Here is an 18008-nt window from a genome sequence, read left to right as displayed (position 1 = left end):
CTCGTGGCCGCTGAGTTGAAAGCAAGCAGCGAAAAGGCATGCTGTTTTTGTCAACATTTTAATATAAACTAAAAATTGTGTTAAAAATTCCATCAAAAAGTGAATAATTCTTCAATATTTGTTAAAAACTCTTGGAATTACAAATTAGTATGGCTGCCTTGAAGAAGAAAAAGTGTGGAAATTTATTCCCCGATTCTTCGTCAGATGAGGACGAATCAAATTTTGTTGGGGATAAATCATTTCCAAAAAGCGGTGGGAGTGGTGATGGCGACGAGGATAGGCCCTTATCCGGAAATCGTGTACAGGGAGACAGTAGTGGGTTCCAAATTAATAAAAATTATGCTGAACGATACGACTCGTGGAGAAATAAGGAAGAGTTGATGAAAAGTACGTGCAGTAATTAATTTTTGTGGATTTAATAATTAACATTTTTAACTATTCATCATCTACTGTTATAGTGAAAGCCCGCTACGGCACGGACAACATTGACGACATCGACTCTAATTCGTCGTCCTCCTCGGAGGAAGAGGAAGAATGGACAGACGACAAGGAGAAAGCATTCTTTAAAACGTTATCCAATCTAAAGAAAAAAGATCCCAAAATTTATGATCCAACCGTTAATTTTTTCACACCGGAAGTCACACCTTCATTATCCGCTTCAAAGAATAAGGACAAGGTCAAGAAAAAGACTGATAAACCATTCCTGCTCAAGGACCACGAACGTACCATGATTCTCGAAAAGGGTGCCCTCATCTCAGACTCGGACGATGATGACCAAGAAGAAGATAAAAGCAAGCAAAAATCTACCCTTTCTTACTATCAGGAACTCGACTCCATCAAAAAGGGTTTTAATGCGGCTTTAAATTCAATTGAGTCGGATGATGATAACGACGATGATAATGTCTTGTTAAAGAAGGGGAAACCTAAAACAGAGCAGGAGTCGAAACAGGAAGATGAAGATTATCGCCTCTGGTTGAAAGGGGAGTTGAAAAGGTGAAAGCAATTTGAACAATTTAGTTTCATGATAATGGTTGCAATTTCAGCAACTTGATTTATCTTTATTTTTTGCAGACTTGATGGCGGAAAATTGTCCAAGGACGAAGTCAAAGAATTGTCATTCCTCCGCTCGTATTGGACGGATGAGAAACTCGATGAGGGCGAACAGTTTTTAAGGGATTACATCCTCAACCGAAAGTATGTTGAGGGCAAAGATTCCAATACCAAGAATGACGACGACGACGAAACTAGAAATTACAACCAAATCGCGCATGATTCTGACGAGGGAGGATTATCAAATGACGAACAATTTGAGGAACAACGAGAAGAGTTTGAACATAAATATAATTTCCGGTTTGAGGAACCCGATCCCGAATTTGTGAGTGAAACCAAAACTATTTTAGACAGCAAAAAATACAACACTTTCATTTCAAACAAGCTATTTAATATTTCTAGATCAAACGCTTTCCCCGTACGATCGATGACTCCCTCAGGCGTGAAGACGAACGTCGAAAAAAACAACGTGACACTGCTAAAGATCGCAAAACTGAGGCAAAGGACCGCAAACGAGAACAAGTCCAGCGACTGAAGGCCTACAAGAGGAAAGAGATTCTCGACAAGTTGGCCCAACTGCAGGAAATAAGTGGCAATCCTGACCTCGATATTGACCTTGACGGCGATTTTGATCCAGCCGAGTATGACGAAAAAATGAGGATTGCTTTCAACGAGGAATATTACACGGAGGGTGACGATGACGCCAAGAAACCAGAATTTCCTTATGACCCCGAAATTGATGATGAAGGTGAGCAGATACATAAGTTATTAGATCTTGCTGATATTGATGAACATTAAGAATGATTGCGAATGTTCTTTATTCTTTATTTTGAACTAGCCAACTTTGAAGAATGGGTTCCCACTAGGGAGGATGACGATGACAATGACGACAATGATGATGAAGTACCTGGGCCATCGCCAGTTAAGAAACCGAAAAATAAGCTGGCTCACGACGACGAGGTTCTATTTTCAAAACTTTCTTATCATTTTGATTTTGAAGATATTAACTTGACCCGTAACTATTTTGACCACAGGATGATAAGGTTGTCACAAAACCTACGACTTCTACAAAGTCTGCAAGACAACAAGAACTTATCGATTCATCTCGTGGGAGAAAATCCGCTTCCGAAAAAAAATCAACCTCCCTTTTTCTCAACGCGTTGGAAAAGAAGAAGCCAAAATTCAACCCCGCCCAGCACAAGTCATTCGACCAATATTTCAAGGAATATTACGCTCTCGATTTTGAAGACTTAATTGGTGATCTACCCTGTCGTTTCAAATATAGGAATGTGCGCCCAAATGACTTTGGCTTGTCGACGGACGAGGTAAATCCGCAGTGAATAGTTATTTCAGAAATATTAATACAATTCAGGCCAATCTTTGTCTACTTTGTAACTTTACAAAGTGAAATATGTATTTGGCATACCGTTTCAAAAACCATTTCAATTTTTACATTACCAGTTTACTAAAATTAAATGTACTTATGTTCTTATTTTCATGTATGTTTTGCTAGATTTTGAAAGCAGAAGATCGCGAACTCAATCAGTGGGCTTCCTTAAAGAAAACTTATCAGTATCGTCCCGACACAGAGGAGACTTACGAGGCGCAGGCTTACAAGAAAAAAGGGGAGAATGACGCGTTAAAAAAGAGGGTACTTCTTTCGGTTTATCAACCAATAATCGGGTATGCAGAACCTCGTTATGAATTTGCAAGATTATTGTTAATTTTTTCTCGTAATAACCTAAAATATTTTGTGCCAATTTTGACATTATAATTTTATCTCTTTAGCCCTGATGAGGAAGAGGACGAACAAGAAATTGGTAATAATGACGACGGCGAGAACAACGCTGATACCACTAAAAAGTCTAAATCTAAAAAGAAGAAGAAAAATAACAAGTCGAAACCTAAAGCGGAAGTTTCACAAACAGAAACAGAAATTCCAATTAAAATTGAAGCAGACTCATCCCAACTCATTCCAGATTCTTTAGTTGAAGCCAAATCCAGCAAAAAGACTAAATCTAAAAAATTATCTGTACCTCCTCCCACAAAACTCGAGAATGACGATGAGCATAATGACGAATCTTCACTATCACCTACCAAAGAAGAGGAACAACAATCTGCTGATCCACCAAAACTGTCTAAACGGCAGAGAAAGAATCGAAACAAACAGAACAACGGACAAAAACAGCCCTCTACTGTAGATTCATCCACTTCTCCGAAAAAAGTGACGCCACCAAATGGTCATGCTCCCACAAATAAAAAGAAGCACGCCAACTCCAAAAAGGGTCCAAATTCTGAGTCCCATCAACAATCTAGTAAGTCTTTGAAGCGAAAAGCGGACCAGGGTTTGGAAGACGAGAGGTTAAAAGCGTACGGAATAAATCCCAAGAAGCATAAAAAGTGGGTGAAATATGGTACTTCCGGAGGAAAATAGAACTAAATAAGTCGCTTTATAACAACTATTACAAATTTATGAAATAAAAAACAATTCAAAATTCTTAAACTCTAGCAGATACACTTTTATCTTGAAATTATTCAGTTTATCATAAAGTTATGCCAAAGTTGTCATCTCCAAAATAACCTAAATCACCGTTGCAATGAGACTTTTCAAAATTATTTAACTAAGTAATTACGAAGCATAAATACAAAATCCCGGCTTCTCGCAATCATGACATTATATTAAAATCTCGCCCTTTTGCTTACATTAAAGTTTAAAATTATGGTCATGATACGCATGCAATATTTGCATTTCATGAACAAAGATTTCTTTTACCTGCCCCACGTGACTTAAATCGTACCAGTCAGATGATATTTTTCTACAAAACGTGTCCAGTCTTGTCTTGCTCTTCTTCCACTTGGGATTGGGAAGAGGAAATTTATCATGTCAATCAAAGTCTTTCTAAACTTAATTAGTTAATTTTTTAGCATGTAGTAATTAGTTTGTAATCGTGACAAATTATTCCTTATCATGATCTAAAAATAAATTTTAAACTTATCATGAATCATTTCACTGTATTTTTATAGTTTTAGGACTTTAGTATGTAGATAAATTACAAATTACAATTTGAGTAGAACCATAGGTAGATTATTATTTAAAGATAACTAACGACGACCCCCAAATCGTGACCATGTTGAGATTGATATGACCTGACTTGGTAAGTAAAACACTAAAACATAAAACTATTAATTATTACGAACGAAATTATAAAATTGGTAAAATTTCAGCAATAGTAGATATTACACAAAATGACTACGTTGTCAAAACCCACCGCCACGGTTACACCCCCGATCACGGTGAGAACCCATTATGGCGAAAACAACATCAACGCCGGCCCTCTTAAAGAACTCCCGGAAGTTTGTGTCGACCACTTTCACGGAAATTCGTTAAAATCCACGGCCTTCTTCCTGTCCCATGCTCACACGGGTGATTAACTAATTACTGATTTATTAAATATTTATAATATTGTAAATTTATTATTTATCCTTTTTCAGATCACATGGTTGGCCTGGAAGGGATCGACTTCCTCACCCGCCTCCGCGAGCCTAACGTTACCCTTTATACAAACTCAATCACGCCTATTTTGCTAACCTCGTTTGACAACTACCTGGGCGGCAAAGAAGGTCAAGCTGGGCTTATCAGGGCGCATAAAATCATCCCAATGGGTACACACACCCCTAAAATTATCCGGATTCCATCCATCGCCGATAAAGATGTCTATGTCACCGTACAGGTCACCCTTCTTCCCGCAGAACATTGTCCAGGTTCCGTCATGTAAGTTAATTCGTAGATTTTCCATAACACTAAATAAACCCGTCGAAGGTTATAACCTCTCACCTTTTTCAGGTTCTTATTTGAAACGGAAAATCTTCGAATCCTTCACACTGGTGATTTTCGTACACCCGTCAGCTCGTTAATGGCATTGCCAGCGTTACACCTGCCACCATTAAACGCTGCCAAACCGACCGAATTGGGCCCCCTTAAACCAATCGACCACCTCTACATCGACACCACCTTTTGTACCACCGACTACGCCAAGATGTTCCCCTGTCGGAGAGAGGTTATCAAAACTGCTGTCGATGAAATCACAAAGTATTTTAAAGAGTCCAAGCAGTCCAATGAGAATTGGATTTTTATCAAGTTTGCTGGTATTTTGCTTTTACAAGAAAAATGTCCAAATTTTTGTGAATTAATTATGTGTATTTTTGTTTGTAGCCAAATTCGCCCACGAATTCACGCTGATTGAAATGCACAAACATTTAAATATGAAAATCCACGTGACACAGAAACGTTACGATGTTTACAAGTATATACATCACACACTGCTTAACGCGGTCACATTGGACAGATACAGCACATTACTACACTTTTGTGACGATCGTGTAAGAAATACATCAAGAATCTCATTTTTAAAAATTGAAATCAGAAGCCGATTCGATTGTCACCAATTCTACAAGTGATGCGATTAATTAATTATCTTTAATTGCAGGCCTGCATTGGTGGGAATCGTCTGGAAATGAAGTTGTCCTCGATGTGGTACTCCATCCGTCCACAGATTACTAACGTTACCGCTGTCTCTCCGCTTGCTGTTTTACGCGCTCTCCGTGGTCGGGGTCGTGGCCGTGGGAGAAGTCGTGGCGTTGGCCCAGAGGGAAATTTGCTCATGGAAAAAAAGATGGCTACAGTGATTCGAACGCCGAAACGATTAAGTGTCTGTTATGCGATGCACCCATCGTTGGAAGAAATTGTCCATGTCATAGAATATCTGAAGCCGAAGATTGTCACACCATTAGTGATGCCATTCGCTTCGACGTTGCACGAGGTGAATGCACATGTTTTTCGAACAGTTTTCATATAATACATAGATTTCAAGAGTTTTGCGAGACGAAACGAGGCAACAATGCCGTAATTTTAATTTTTTCAACTGCAAAAATTAAAAAAAAAACAAATCTTCAAATTTTATAAGTTAATCTAGATCAACAAATAAGTTAAGCACAAAATTAACTAAATTACTTTATCTTATATCATCAGATAAAAGAGGCCTTCCGAGCTCACTGTTGCCACTCCTTCCTCTACGAAGACTATCGAACATCAAGTGAACAGATTAATGATCCGGCTAATCGACTCACCAAAAAATCTCCCCATTTAAAAGCCCGACTCAACCCTGCCCTTTTGGGGATGGTCCCGATCAAAAAGTGGGCAGAAGATATTGACCCCGACGCCTCCGAGTCTTCCGGTGACGAACAAGAAATCCAAGTTCCAGGACACACTCCTAAAAAGACGATCGTCATCCAATTTAATCGTGACCCTATTGAAGACAGCGACAAGATAGACCCCGCCTACAAATTCGAAACTTTTGCTAAAGACGATGACTCTTCTTCTCCAGAAGAGGAAAAACCAAGCACGAGTGGGACTGGCTTGCAGCAACGTAAACTAATCCTGATGGATTCCTCGTCATCGTCACTTTCGTCGCCCTCACCAACGCCGAGGAAAAAAAATGAGACCATGGCAGAGAGGAGGTTGAGAAGAAGGAAGCGAAAGGAGACCAAACGGAATAAAAACAATTTTAGCAGTCAGTCATCCAATGATGACGGTAGTCCAGTCAAAATTAAGAGAAGGAAGATGAAAGTGGGCGATCCACGGACAAGATGTATTAGTTCGAGTGTAGTAAGAAAACTGGAATTTGAAGGGATTCCCCTCCCTGGACCATCGTCACGGTCACATGCACGACCACCACAAGAGACAACTGTAACACCTGTGACCCCACCAACAACACCAACTACCAAAATTCTCACCCCTGAACCATCAACTTCAATTTCTTCCACCAGTAAAACTGTCGTGACATCATTTCAAAGTCCGAGCGGGCCGTCAATTCTGACTCCCACTCCATCCACTACTCCTACAACTAAAACTCCTCTTCCTGCAAAAACAACTTCGACATCTTCACCCTTTGCAAGACTCGACGTGCTATTCTCCCAGTCGCCTTTGTCCTCTCCGACCACCTCACCCATCAAAACTACTCCTCTCGTCTCGCCGACCAAGTCTAAATCGGTATGGTGCCAAACTCCTGGTGAAAAAACACCACCTTGTACAAGACTCGACGTACTCTTCTCCCAAACTGAACCTGACGCTGCCCTGATCTCTTCGCTACCCACCCAAGTTGTCGTCGTCCCGTCTGAAAAACCTGCATCCACGCCAAAAGTAGGAGCAGATGTTGTAATCAACGTATTATCCCAGACTCCTCCGGAAGCCCCTTCTCCGTCCACTACGGCCTCGCCTGATTCTCCCCCCATAAAAACCGTCTCACCCACTGTGACCGTTGCGGAAACAAAAGTTTTGGATGTGATTGATCTTTCATCCTCCCAAACTCCTCCTCCTCTTCCCGGTCTGTCTACCTCGACCTGTTCAACTATGAGTCCTTCCCCCACAAAAACCGTCTCAGAAACTCCCACAAGCACAAAACCAGCTTCTCCCTCGGCCTGCAAAAAACTCGACTTTCTCTTCGAAAGTCCAGAAAAGTCAGTTTTCACTTGTCCTACGACTTCACCCAATAAAAGACCCATCGAAAATCTACCTTCAACTTCCACACGGAACACAACTCGATCAAGACTAGACATTCTCTTCTCATCATCACAGTCACCTCTGACCTCGCCGACGACATCACCCACAAAAACTACGCTTGCTAAGTCATCCTCTAAAAACTTTGAACTTATCACGATTGACGATGACGATCCTGGAAGTGAAACTGACTTTGAAGTCGAGTCAAACTCTTCTAATTCGCAAACCCAGGTTATAGAATAGCAATATTAAGAATTGTTCACATTTTATCATGACAGAATCATTCAGATATATATATCATGTTATAAAAACTTTATTTATTTTTGGAATGCATGTTTTCGAAAGAAAATAAAAATAAAAATATTTATAAAATAATTACAACTCGTCCGGAATGTGTTTTTGAATGTCTTGTCTGATTGATAAGAACAACGCGATCACAATTGCCAGCAGGATCACCTTTAATTAAGAGATACGAATTATACAAAAGTCATCTTAAATTAATTACTAATGCAAATTATTTACCATAATTAAAAGCATCATGCTTCCCTGTCGGATAGTTTTTGATTGCGATCTGGCCATTTGTTCCACAATTTGTAAACGCTTCTCCACATTACAAATTCGGTCAAGGAACTCTCTATTCAATTACATATTCCCATGAAGTATAAAAAACTGGAAATATTTATAGTAGAATTAATTAACCAACTATTTGTTAGTAAGTTTAATTAGCATACTTACCTGTCCTTAGATAAATCGGATGCAATACCCATATTCAAGTACAATTTTTTCCTTCTGTATTAATCTCAAAATTTTATGAATAATTAATCCGATAAAGAAGGTTGACAGTTAAAGAATCAGGCAAAACAAACACCTGCTAAAAATTAGTGTGAAGTTAGCCTATCCTATAGGATAGGATGATGGTTGAAAAAGCCTCCTAAATGGATGAAGTTACCCCAATCGCCGATTTTGTGCTATTTTGTGCTATACGCGTTAAAAATACATCGAAAACATGGGAATTCGTTTAAACTTGTTAAAATACAAGAATTAACATAAAAAATCAACGACCAATAAATACAAAAAAACACCAAAAATTTAATATATCTATCTCATCTTTTTGCCAGCATAATTAGGTACTTTTATGTTAAATTTTAAATTTATTAGTCTCACTCAGCACCATTATACTACATTAACATCAACATACGTGCTAAGCCATATTCTTGACGCCAAATTTCGACATTTCAATTTTTATAATTTGGCCGACTTTTAAGTCGATTTCCACGAAAACTAGTCCCGATACCTGTCAAGTTAGTAATTTATATTCATTCTATTCTGACCTTAGAAGGTCATGGCACCACCCGTTAAGCATGCGCCAACAGAATAAGAAAGTATTTGGACTTTGAAACTGGCTAATCTGACTTGAAAATTTTCATTTTGGCCAATTTTGGAGTCGATTTGCTCGAAAACTAGTCCCGATACCTGTCAAGGTAGTAATTTTTATTCATTCTATTCTGACCTTAGAAGGTCACGGCACCACCCGTTAAGCATGCGCCAACAGAATAAGAAAGTATTTGGACTTTGAAACTTGCTAATCTGACTCGAAAATTTTCATTTTGGCCAATTTTGGAGTCGATTTGCTCGAAAATGAACTCCGATACCCCCCAGGGTAGTAATTTTTCTTCAATCTACACTGACCTTAGAAGGTCATGGCACCACCCGTTAAGCATGCACCGTCCAAATAACAAAGTATTTTGAATTTAAAGTTGGTCAATCTGAGTCAAAAACTTGCGTTTTGACCGATTTTGGAGTCGATTTGCTCGAAAATGAACTCCGATATCCCCCAAGGTAGTAATTTTTCTTCATTCTATCGGCATTCTTTGTAATCGAAAATAAATAATGCACAATTACATGCTTCATAAGACTTCGCCGACCAGCATCCTGACAAAAAATTTCCCGCCCCGCACTTGTCAATCTCTAGTGAAGTTATATCACAATTGGAATGTGGCCATTGTGGACTGCCATCATGCTGCCTCCACGCTTCGGCCACAAAGAATAGTTCGGGATGGTGGTAGATGGTGCCGGAATGACTTTTGTTTTCTGTTCTCCTTCGGCGTCGTCCATCAGTTTGTGGAGTCGTCCATTTATTATGTTGTCGGACAACCTTCTAATTAAATTAGAGCGAGGTACGACTGAGTAATGAGTAAATGAGAGGATGGCACAACAATTAAATAAATGTTACAGTATGTAACTTATTTAATGCTACGATTTTTAATTTCAAATTCAAATTCAATTTTCATAGGAAAGGTAGATAGGTGTCGTGGGATGAAAGTGCTCAAATAATTACATATTAAATTTAAGTGTTGTTATATCAATATAATTAGTAATCGTGCTCGAAAGTGAGACATGTCTGAAAAGTATTATCAAGATTAGTGTCAGAATATCAGAGTATTTAGTGTCCTTGTGTCTCCGTCTCTCTAGTTCACGATCGATAAGTAGAGTTATCATGGTCAATTGTATGTAATGTCAAAGTAATCGTCATTGCATAAATAAAGTTCACATTCTAAGTTGATCAACATCGTTAAGTCGTTGTTCAAAAGTAAGTATATCTTGGGAGACATAAGTCGTCGCCCAATACATTGGTCTCGCGAAGCAAGTGAACTAGACCTAAGGACATCAAGTCAAGATGGTCAACACAAGGAGCGGAGCCGGAGTTGATCATGAATCGAGGACAACAGCAGTCGGTGCGCCATGCAGCGTTGCTGGAAGCGTCTCTTCCTGTTCGTCAGCAAGTTCCGTCGCTGTCGCCAAGGGGAAGGAGAAGGAAAATTTTCTCATCGAATTGTCGAAGTTGCAAAGGAAAATTGATGACGCTGTCCGTGACATCAATTTGGCTGGTGAGGATCTATCTGACGTGAAAGAAGAATTGGAAAAGAATAAGGAAATCTTATCGAAACTTGATCCAGCACAACAACTTCAAGAAATTCAAGAAAAACAGTCAGCAATTGACCAACTAAAAAAGAAAAAGAGGGATCTGACTATTCTCAGACTGTAGAAAGACTGCAAAGTGAAGGAGCTCGAGAGACAAGTGGATCTTCTCAGAGCAAGATTCTATACCAATCTTCACATCATTGACGAAGAAGCTGAGATGGAGTCCTGTCGACATCATGAATTGGATGGCGACCTTGATGGGGTCAAAGATGATGGGGCTTTCGAATTCTATTCTCATCAGGACGATGTCAATAAGGATGATCACGTCAGCGTCACACCACCAGTCAATCCAACTCTCTCTACCGAGTTTGCACAAGTACTTGGATCAGCTTTGGGGGCAGCCATCAACCTGTCCAACAATCAGAAGTCTCAAGATTATGGAAAATTTTTTGCAAGACAAACCACAGGAAAAGACTTACCCACATTTTCTGGAGCGCCTGATGAGTGGCCCATCTTCATAGCGGACTACTCGAGGACCACTCAGTTATGCGAGTTCTCACCGGACGAGAATCTCCAGCGCCTTCGAAAGTGCTTACGGGGGGAAGCAGCCAAAGCGGTACAGTGCTTGATGTTGACACCGGAAAACTTGCCAAAGATTATGGAAACTTTGAAGCGGAGATTTGGTAATGAGGAACACATTATCACTTCGATGATTGACGCAGTGAGGTCTACGCCGCCAATCCGAGAGGACAAGCTGGAGACTGTGATCGAGATGGGAACAGCAGTGGTAAACTTAATCGCAACAGTTAAGTCTTTGAATTGTGACCACCACTTACAAAATCCTACTCTTCTGCTGGAGCTGAGAAACAAACTTCCTGCGGCGTACAAGATGCAGTTCTCTCTATGGACGAAATGACAAAATGGGAAGCAGGGAAATTTAGAAGACTTTGCAGTTTGGATGGAAATGATGATGGATTGTGCATGCGAACATGTACCACCCTCAACTAAAGATAGAAATCAGCAAGATAAGACCAACAATGACTGGCGAAAGAAGAGTCAAGTTCACACAGCTAGTGAGAAGCCAGATAGAAAATGTAACTTTTGTGACAAGAACCATCCAACCCACAGTTGTCAAGTCGTTCGAGATGCAGCACCAAATGACGGCATGCAAATGATTGCTGCTAAGAAATTGTGCTTTTCCTGCTTAACCCCTGGACACTCATCTAAGCAATGCAAAAGGAAATTGAAGTGTGGCATTGACGGATGCAATTTCTTCCATAACAGACTTCTCCATGGGGCGCAGCCAGTCCAAGCAGCTTATCGTCAGGCAGATCAGCACCGCAGCGAATCACAAGTCCACGTGATCAACGCTACTTCACTTCGATACGTTCCTGTTGAAGTTTCTGGACCAGGAGGGAGTGAAGTCATCTAATCTACGCCTTACAAGATGATGGATCCAACGTCACCATTCTTGATGATGACGTCAGAAGGAGAATAGGAGTAACCGGACAGAAAAGTTCATTCTGCATCTCGACAATGAGCGGCGAGAAGCACCACCCGGAATCTCAAGTAATGTTAAAACAATTTCAAATTTGAATTTGCAAGCAGTCAGTCTTGATGTCAAGATGTTGAAGGAAGTATTTCCATACCTGAAAAATATCCCGTTGACACAATTCCAAAATGTGAAACCAAAATTGCTGATTGGGAGTTCACACTTCGACCTTATCCAGCACCTCAGAGTGGTCAAAGGAGGACCTGGTGAGCCGATAGCGGTCAAATCAAGACTTGGATGGGCAGTCATCATGGGAGAGGAGGAGATGAGAAGAAGTCACAGCCACTCATCGTATCATTTGTGCAGTAGAGAACGAGATGAAAACTTGCACCAGATGATCAAGAACAGTTTCTCCACGGAAGATTTTGGAGTCAAAATCGTGGGGGAAAATTTGCGGTCGAAAGAGGATGTTCGAGCACTCGACATCATGGAAGCGACGACCGTGAAATCAGAAGATGGCATCTGTTTCCAGACAGGTCTTCTTTAGAAACACGACGAAGTGAAGCTTCCCGAGAGCAAGATAATGGCGTTCCATCGTCTACGGTGCCAAGAAAGAAAAATGGACAGAGATCCCGGATTTGCAGATGCATACTGCAGCAAAATCCAAGAATATCTGGACAAAGATTACATTGTAAAAGTGTCAAAAGAAGAAGTTATAAATCATTATCATCATCCACGACTGTGGTACTTACCACATTTTGGCGTCTTCAACCCCAACAAGCCTGGAAAACTACGCCTCGTGTTTGATGCAGCTGCAAAATCACACGGGACAAGTTTGAATGATAACTTGTGTCAAAGTCCAGATCTCAACAATTCTCTGGTTAGCGTGTTGATGAAGTTCCGGCAGTACAAGTACGCGTTTGCTGGAGACATAAAAGAAATGTTTCATCGTGTGTACATTCAAGAACAAGATAGAATTTCGCAAAGATTCCTTTGGAGGGGAAGGGATCGATGGAGCGAACCTGAAGTGTATGAAATGAAGGTCATGATTTTTGGAGCTGCCTCCTCTCCAACATCGGCTCAATTCACAAAAAATAAGAATGCGAACCTTCATATTGACCAGTATCCTGAAGCATGTCACGCCATCACCAAGAAACATTACGTGGATGACTACTTGGATTCGACGCCCAGTTTGGAACAAGCAGTTAAGTTGGTGCGAGAAGTTATCGAAGTTCAAGCCAGGGCCGGTTTTCAAGTTTGTAATTGGGTTGCTAACTCTCAAGAGATATTGAATTCTATTCCTGAGGAACTGAGAGCACCAGAGTCAAAACAATTGAACATTAAAGATTGTTTACCGGAGGGAAGAATTTTGGGAATGTGGTGGAACCAAGATGACGATACATTCCGATTCAAGTTTAACTTCAACAAAGTACCACAAGAAATTACTGAAGGGACAAAGCGACCCACTAAAAGACAAGTTCTCAAAGTTGTCATATCTGTATTCGACCCATTGGGAATCTTAGGACATTTGATTGTAAAAGCGAAGATATTGATGCAGGATATATGGAGGAGTGATATCACCTGGGATGATGAGTTGCCCACCACCCTGGATCTCAAATGGTCAAGTTGGTTGCAGGAGTTGAAAGGAATCACTGGGGTAATCATTCCAAGATGTTACTCGTACCGCATCCCGAAGAGTGCAGCAGTTCAACTCCACGTGTTCTGCGATGCCAGCGAGAAGGCTTTCGCATGTGTAGCCTTTCTCCGAGTCGAAGATGAGGAACAAGTCGATGTCAACATCATCATCTCAAAAACAAGAGTTGCGCCACTGAAAGTACTTCCCATTCCGAGGTTGGAGTTGCAAGCAGCAGTTATGGGAGTTCGAGCCGCAAATATGATGAAAGAAGAACTGGAAATAAAAATCACTAACACTGTATTCTGGAGTGATTCATCCACGGTGCTGAAGTGGATACGTAGCGACGCAAGAAACTATAAGCAGTTTGTTTCGCACCGAATTGGCGAAATCTTGGAGTCAACCGATGTTGAGGATTGGAATTGGATCCCCACCAAGTTAAACGTTGCTGACGACGCCACGAGAGACAACTTGGAGAGCGATCTGGGTCAATCGAGTCGTTGGTTCAAAGGAGCTAGTTTCCTGTACAAGAGTGAAGAAATGTGGCCGAAGGAGGACTTTAGAAGTAAACAAGAAGCAGATGATTCAATGGAACTGAAGTGTGCAGTAGTGAATGTGACTCGTGAACTACACAAGAATTTACTCTCACCAGAAAAATACAGTAGTTTCTGCAAGTTAATCAGAGTTACAGCATGGATTTCACGTTTCATTAATAAATTAAAGAAGAAGACGTTCACCGGAAGTGATTTGACAGTGGTGGAGCTGAATAAGGCCGAGTTATACTGGATTAAAGTTATCCAGCAAGAATCCTTCCCAGAGGAGATAAAGTCGTTAAATGAGGGGAAGCAGTTAACCAAAAGAAGTGTACTATATAAACTGAGTCCCGAATTGCATAATGGAATTATTCGGATGAGAGGAAGATTAAGTTATGCAAGTTATTTACCATTCGAGACAAGAAATCCAATCATTTTTAACTGGAAGCATCCCGTGGTAAAGTTAATTGTTAAAAAGTATCACCAGCAAAATGGTCATCAAGGTCGAGCTACAGTGGCAAGTGATCTTCGTCAGCAGTTTTGGATTATCGGATTAACAGCTGCTGTAAAGGAAGCATTTGCAAAGTGCCAGTTTTGCAAGAATAGAAAAATTCAGCCCCAAGTTCCTGAGATAGGAAATCTACCAGACTTTCGACTTCAAAGTCATGTGCGACCTTTCACCAACACCGGAATGGACTATTTCGGACCAATTGAAGTAGTAGTTGGCCGTCGACACGAGAAAAGATGGGGAGTCATATTTACTTGTCTCTCAACACGAGCAGTCCATTTGGAAGTCGCACGGAATTTGGACACAACTTCAGCAATCAACGCAATCAGAAGATTTACCAGCCGTCGTGGTCAACCGTGTCACATCTTCAGTGACAATGGAACCAACTTCCATGGAGCAAGTACAGAATTGAAAAAAGCATTATCAGAAATAAAACAAGTTGACATCGAACAACAGTTATCAAGTAATAACATCCAGTGGCATTTCCAACCACCAGCAGCAAAACATATGGGTGGAGTCTGGGAGCGACTCATTGGATGCGTCAAGAAAGTGCTTTCTGGAATAGTGGAAAGTGAAGTGTATAACGACGACACACTCCACACCTTTCTACTTGAAGCAGAAGCAATTCTGAATAAGCGACCTTTGGTGGAGTTATCATTGGACCCACAAGATCCAACGCCACTCACACCAAATCACTTTCTGATGGGATGGAGTTCGGGGTCAAGTCACAAATTCGTACCACAAGATGATACATGTGGAGAGTTCGAGAATGCCGATAAGATTGGGCGACACAATTGGAGAACTGCTCAGAGATTAGCTGACGAGTTTTGGAAGAAGTGGGTCAGGTCATATCTCCCAACATTAACAAGACGTGAGAAATGGCATCAACCTGCTAAACCTATCAAAGTTGGGGACCTAGTGCTCATCGTGGACGACCAAGCCAAAAGAAACACGTGGGAACGAGTACGAGTTGAAGCTGTCTACCCTGGAAAAGATCATAAAGTTCGTGTCGCCGACATAAGAACATCGAAGGGGTTGTATCGTCGCCCAGTTTCCAAGTTGGCAGTACTCGATGTGGATGAATCTGCGATCATCGAGGGGAAGAATGTCGTGGGATGAAAGTGCTCAAATAATTACATATTAAATTTAAGTGTTGTTATATCAATATAATTAGTAATCGTGCTCGAAAGTGAGACATGTCTGAAAAGTATTATCAAGATTAGTGTCAGAATATCAGAGTATTTAGTGTCCTTGTGTCTCCGTCTCTCTAGTTCACGATCGATAAGTAGAGTTATCATGGTCAATTGTATGTAATGTCAAAGTAATCGTCATTGCATAAATAAAGTTCACATTCTAAGTTGATCAACATCGTTAAGTCGTTGTTCAAAAGTAAGTATATCTTGGGAGACATAAGTCGTCGCCCAATACAATAGGTATTCCAAAATTGATTTCATGGCATTTAGTGACAATATATCAGACTGCATTGTAACCAATTTTCAAAGGAATTATGATAGAACTGTTGAATCCACAAATTTTTTGGGGCTATGTGTCACAATAGTGTAAAGCTTTCAAAATTCTGCATGGAGGTAATATTTTGTAGCAAAATATATTGCATCAGGGTAGTAGAACTGACGTATGGCAGTCGATGGCATCATGGCCAATCTCGATTTGTTAAAAATTAATCTTGGTCAATTAGGAACAAAAGCGGACTTTGGTCTGGGAGTTATCTTCCTATATAGCGGGAACTATATTACAAATATTGCAAAACCTGTTTTAGAATGACTCGCGGGCAACAAAGTAAAGGTTGTGTATCGGGCTTGAAATCCCCGTAGCATGAATTATGTAACATGCAGTTAGCCATACTTTAATATTAAAATGGTTGTGGATTAAAAATTTTTATCTCAATGCCTTGTAGTCCGATATAGTGTTAATAATTGGTATACAAATAATTTAAAAATATCTACCGGTCGTTGGGAAAATTGAATTTGAATTTTGAATTAAAAAGCTTAGCATTAAATAAGTTACATACTGAGTCTAACGGTTGGATAAAATGTCAGTATTTACGGATCGTTGTAAGGAAAGACAGAGTGACGACGACTTTGTTACAGAGTAAAAATAAGAGTGTCAATTTATTACGCAGAGGTTTTTGCTTTTATACATACATGTACTTAGTGCTAAAGGTTTCTACCTGAAAACTAATGTCTGGGCAACCTACCTGGAAAAACGCATGAGCAGGAAATCGCCTCAATTTAAGTAATAAAATCTTGTCCAGTCAAAATTCAAAACATCAAATTCAAAGAAAAGTTATTGCTGGAAAATCGTTAAGACTTAACAAATTTCCATGACCTAAATAGAACTTTTTAGAATGTCATAAAATTAGACAAAGCATTTTTTATCCTAAAAACTATTTTCAACATAAAATAAATCCAAAGTTGCACAAAATATGATCTCTGGATAAATTGTACTTCGAGGAATGCTTTGCGTCCGGAACACTGTAGTGTCTGGAATTTGAGTTATCTCACTTGTTCCAATTGGTGAAATTGTTTGGGCAGGTTGCGACCTACTTTCCTCTGCGTCACTCTTCCCCCTTTTAAGATCTTTCAGGCGAATATCTCTTCTGTTATGCATGTACTTGTTAGTTCGCACACGCTTCCCCCTCTTACTCTAAGTCTCACAACATTCTTCAACATGTTGTGAAAATTCAGCATTCCTCTCTTCTGCATAACAGGTAACATCATTTTGAAGATTTTCTGAAGAAGTTGGGGGGTGCTTTCTTGTTTTGGACTTCGGTAGGTTATCTAGGACGAATGTTTTATTTTTCCATTTGTAATAATAAATCTATTACGGATAAAATCGGCCACGTTCTCTGAATTTGCAATTAGATTATTCTTGATCAATCTAAACTCAAACTCGGTGCCCCTATTTGTAACTCGCACAAAGCTTGGGTACTTTGTTTTCTGCACCACTCCTCGAGCAAAAATTCCGATAAATGGAGCGTCTGTATCTTCATAAATGTTCAGCACGGATGGCGAGTAATATGGATTGGTTCCGGCCTCGACTTCCACATCTTGCACCAAGTTCTTACGTATTTTACGAAATAGATGGTAGTAGGGCGACTTTTCACGTAGAAGCTTGGTGGCGACCACATCCTCCTCGTCAAAATCTGGGGAATTTCCGTCATCTGGCTCAACGTAACCATCAAGAGCTATGGAGCTAATCGTTCAGACTGTATTGTCCGACTGTATTGTATTTCCTCGGACGTCATTCTTTCCATTCCAAACAACGTACAAACATCTTGCATAGCTAGGTTTACT

The 18008-nt window shown here is 40.2% G+C and overlaps 3 protein-coding genes across 3 annotated transcripts; all 3 read left to right on the top strand.

The window, feature by feature from the left end:
- The first annotated feature begins 6 nt into the window (after positions 1-6).
- On the top strand, positions 7-3558 carry LOC110852920 (protein KRI1 homolog). The gene is made up of 8 exons (XM_022101093.2): positions 7-387; positions 459-993; positions 1072-1375; positions 1453-1798; positions 1889-2010; positions 2085-2375; positions 2564-2733; positions 2839-3558. Exons 1-8 carry the CDS (start codon positions 150-152, stop codon positions 3482-3484), a joined length of 2652 nt encoding a protein of 883 aa, XP_021956785.1. The 5' UTR covers positions 7-149; the 3' UTR covers positions 3485-3558.
- A 331-nt stretch (positions 3559-3889) lies between these two features.
- On the top strand, positions 3890-7981 carry LOC110852919 (protein artemis). Its single transcript, XM_022101092.2, has 7 exons — positions 3890-4205; positions 4276-4474; positions 4543-4822; positions 4895-5196; positions 5264-5430; positions 5538-5870; positions 6080-7981. The coding sequence occupies exons 2-7, from the start codon at positions 4297-4299 to the stop codon at positions 7847-7849; spliced, it is 3030 nt and encodes a 1009-aa protein (XP_021956784.1). The 5' UTR covers positions 3890-4205; positions 4276-4296; the 3' UTR covers positions 7850-7981.
- Positions 7982-12639: 4658 nt separating this feature from the next.
- Positions 12640-15813, top strand: LOC110853263. Its single transcript, XM_022101516.1, has one exon. The coding sequence runs from the start codon at positions 12640-12642 to the stop codon at positions 15811-15813; it is 3174 nt and encodes a 1057-aa protein (XP_021957208.1).
- The last annotated feature ends 2195 nt before the right edge of the window (positions 15814-18008 follow it).

The sequence above is a fragment of the Folsomia candida genome, unplaced genomic scaffold (assembly GCF_002217175.1).
Source record: "Folsomia candida strain VU population unplaced genomic scaffold, ASM221717v1 Fcan01_Sc008, whole genome shotgun sequence".
Classification (NCBI taxonomy): Eukaryota; Metazoa; Arthropoda; class Collembola; order Entomobryomorpha; family Isotomidae; genus Folsomia; species Folsomia candida.
Note: the sequence above shows the minus strand (reverse complement) of the source record. Positions and strands in the feature narration are given on the sequence as shown.